Here is a 1,554-nt window from a genome sequence, read left to right on the forward strand (position 1 = left end):
TGTTGATCAGCCCCACCAGGTCCTGGGCCAGGGCCACCTGCCCCCCCGCCCCGGGTCACAGGTCAGCAGGGTCCTCGCCTGTCTCTGCGGGGGGCTCGGGAACCCTCTGTCCTCCCCACGGTGCCCACCCCTCCCTGCAGGGCACATGGGGACCTCTGCCCCCCCACGGGACCCACCTCCTCCCTGCAGGGTGCACGGGGACCCTCTGCCCCCCCCACGGGGCCCATCCCCTCCCTGCGGGGAGCACGGGGACCCTCTGCCCCCCCTCCCCCTCTTTGTGGCATGAACCCTCCCTCCCCCCCCGGCGCTCACCGCCCGCTGCAGGGCCCCGTGGTCGGGGTGCTCGGGGGGCGTCTGGCGCAGCACCTCCCGCAGCAGCAGCGGGTACTTGACCAGGCGGCTGCGGGGCAGGTCCAGGAAGCTCCACAGCTCCAGCTTGCGGCTGAAGGCCGACTCCTGGCAGAGGCGCAGGAATTCCCCCACGGCCGGCTCCCGCTTCCGGCTGTCCAGCCGCGCCTTGGCCCACACCTGGTGGCAGCAGTAGGGTTCGTAGGCCTGCAACCTGGGCAACTGCAGGGGGGGACGACGACACAGGGAGCCAGTCACAGCCTGCGCTCTGGGGGTTCCCCGTTCCTGGCACCCACACGCACCAGGCCAGGGGTCCCCATCCCCCACTCCCAGGCGGAGCTGGGGTGTCCTGTTACACCTCCCCCCACAACAGACAGAGCCCCACTGCCCAGCCAGGGGGAAACCCCTCGCCCCACCCTCTTCTCCCGCCCTGGGGGGGTCCTGCCCTCCTCAGATCTCCCCATTCCTGGTCCCCAACCCCTCCCCCATTCCCTCCTGCCCATCTCCCACCCAATGCCCCCCCAAGCATTCCCCACTTCCTTCCTCCCAGCCCCCTTGTCCTTCCCCTCAGCCCCCCATGCCCATCCCCCTCCCCATAGCTCCTCCCACAACCCCCTGCTCCCCCCTCCTAACATCCCCAGCCCCATAGATGTCAGCCTCCCCCCATTGACCCCAGCCTCCCCCCCCTCGGCCCTTACCCAGTCCAGCAGGGTGGGTCCCAGCTCAGGCACCGTCCCGTCCTCCTGCCTCAGACCCATCAGCCGTCCCAGCAAGTCTGCAAAGGGGGGGGGGGTCAGTGCAGGGGTCCCCCCCGTCCCCCCCGGGCAGGGAGCTGCGCTTCCCGCTGGCCGAGATGCAGCAGTCGTAGGGGGAGCAGCCTCCTGCAGCGGGCGCCAGTGCGGGGGGGGGGGGGGAAATAGCAGCAAAGTGGGCTCCCACCCTCCCCCCATCCATGGGGCAGGGAGTCTCCCCCTAGGCTGTACCTTCATGCAGCGGGGCCAGGGAATCCAGGGTCCCGAAGATCTCGCGCAGCTCGGCCTTCGGCAGGATGGCCAGCGTCAGCATCGGCTCGTAGTAGTTCTGCAAGGGGCAGGGGTGAGAGCGCCCCACACAGCCCCCCCAGTCCCCCTGCAGCACAGCACCCCCAAATCCCCCCATAGCCCCCCCAAATCCCCCCACAGCACAGCGCCCCCCACAGCCCCCAAA

At 70.6% G+C, this 1,554-nt stretch overlaps 1 protein-coding gene across 1 annotated transcript; it reads right to left on the minus strand.

The window, feature by feature from the left end:
• Positions 1-312: 312 nt before the first annotated feature.
• LOC115271456 (rho guanine nucleotide exchange factor 3-like) lies at positions 313-1,442 on the minus strand (the record flags this gene model as incomplete). The annotated part of the gene is made up of 3 exons (XM_029913982.1): positions 1,332-1,442; positions 1,047-1,123; positions 313-570 (listed from the first exon to the last, which is right to left on the minus strand). Coding segments are annotated over exons 1-3 (417 nt in total), but the record flags the coding sequence as incomplete, so codon positions are not given.
• Positions 1,443-1,554: the final 112 nt, after the last annotated feature.

The sequence above is a fragment of the Terrapene carolina genome, unplaced genomic scaffold, assembly GCF_002925995.2.
Source record: "Terrapene carolina triunguis isolate 2854851 unplaced genomic scaffold, T_m_triunguis-2.0 Scaffold22285, whole genome shotgun sequence".
NCBI lineage: Eukaryota > Metazoa > Chordata > Testudines > Emydidae > Terrapene > Terrapene triunguis.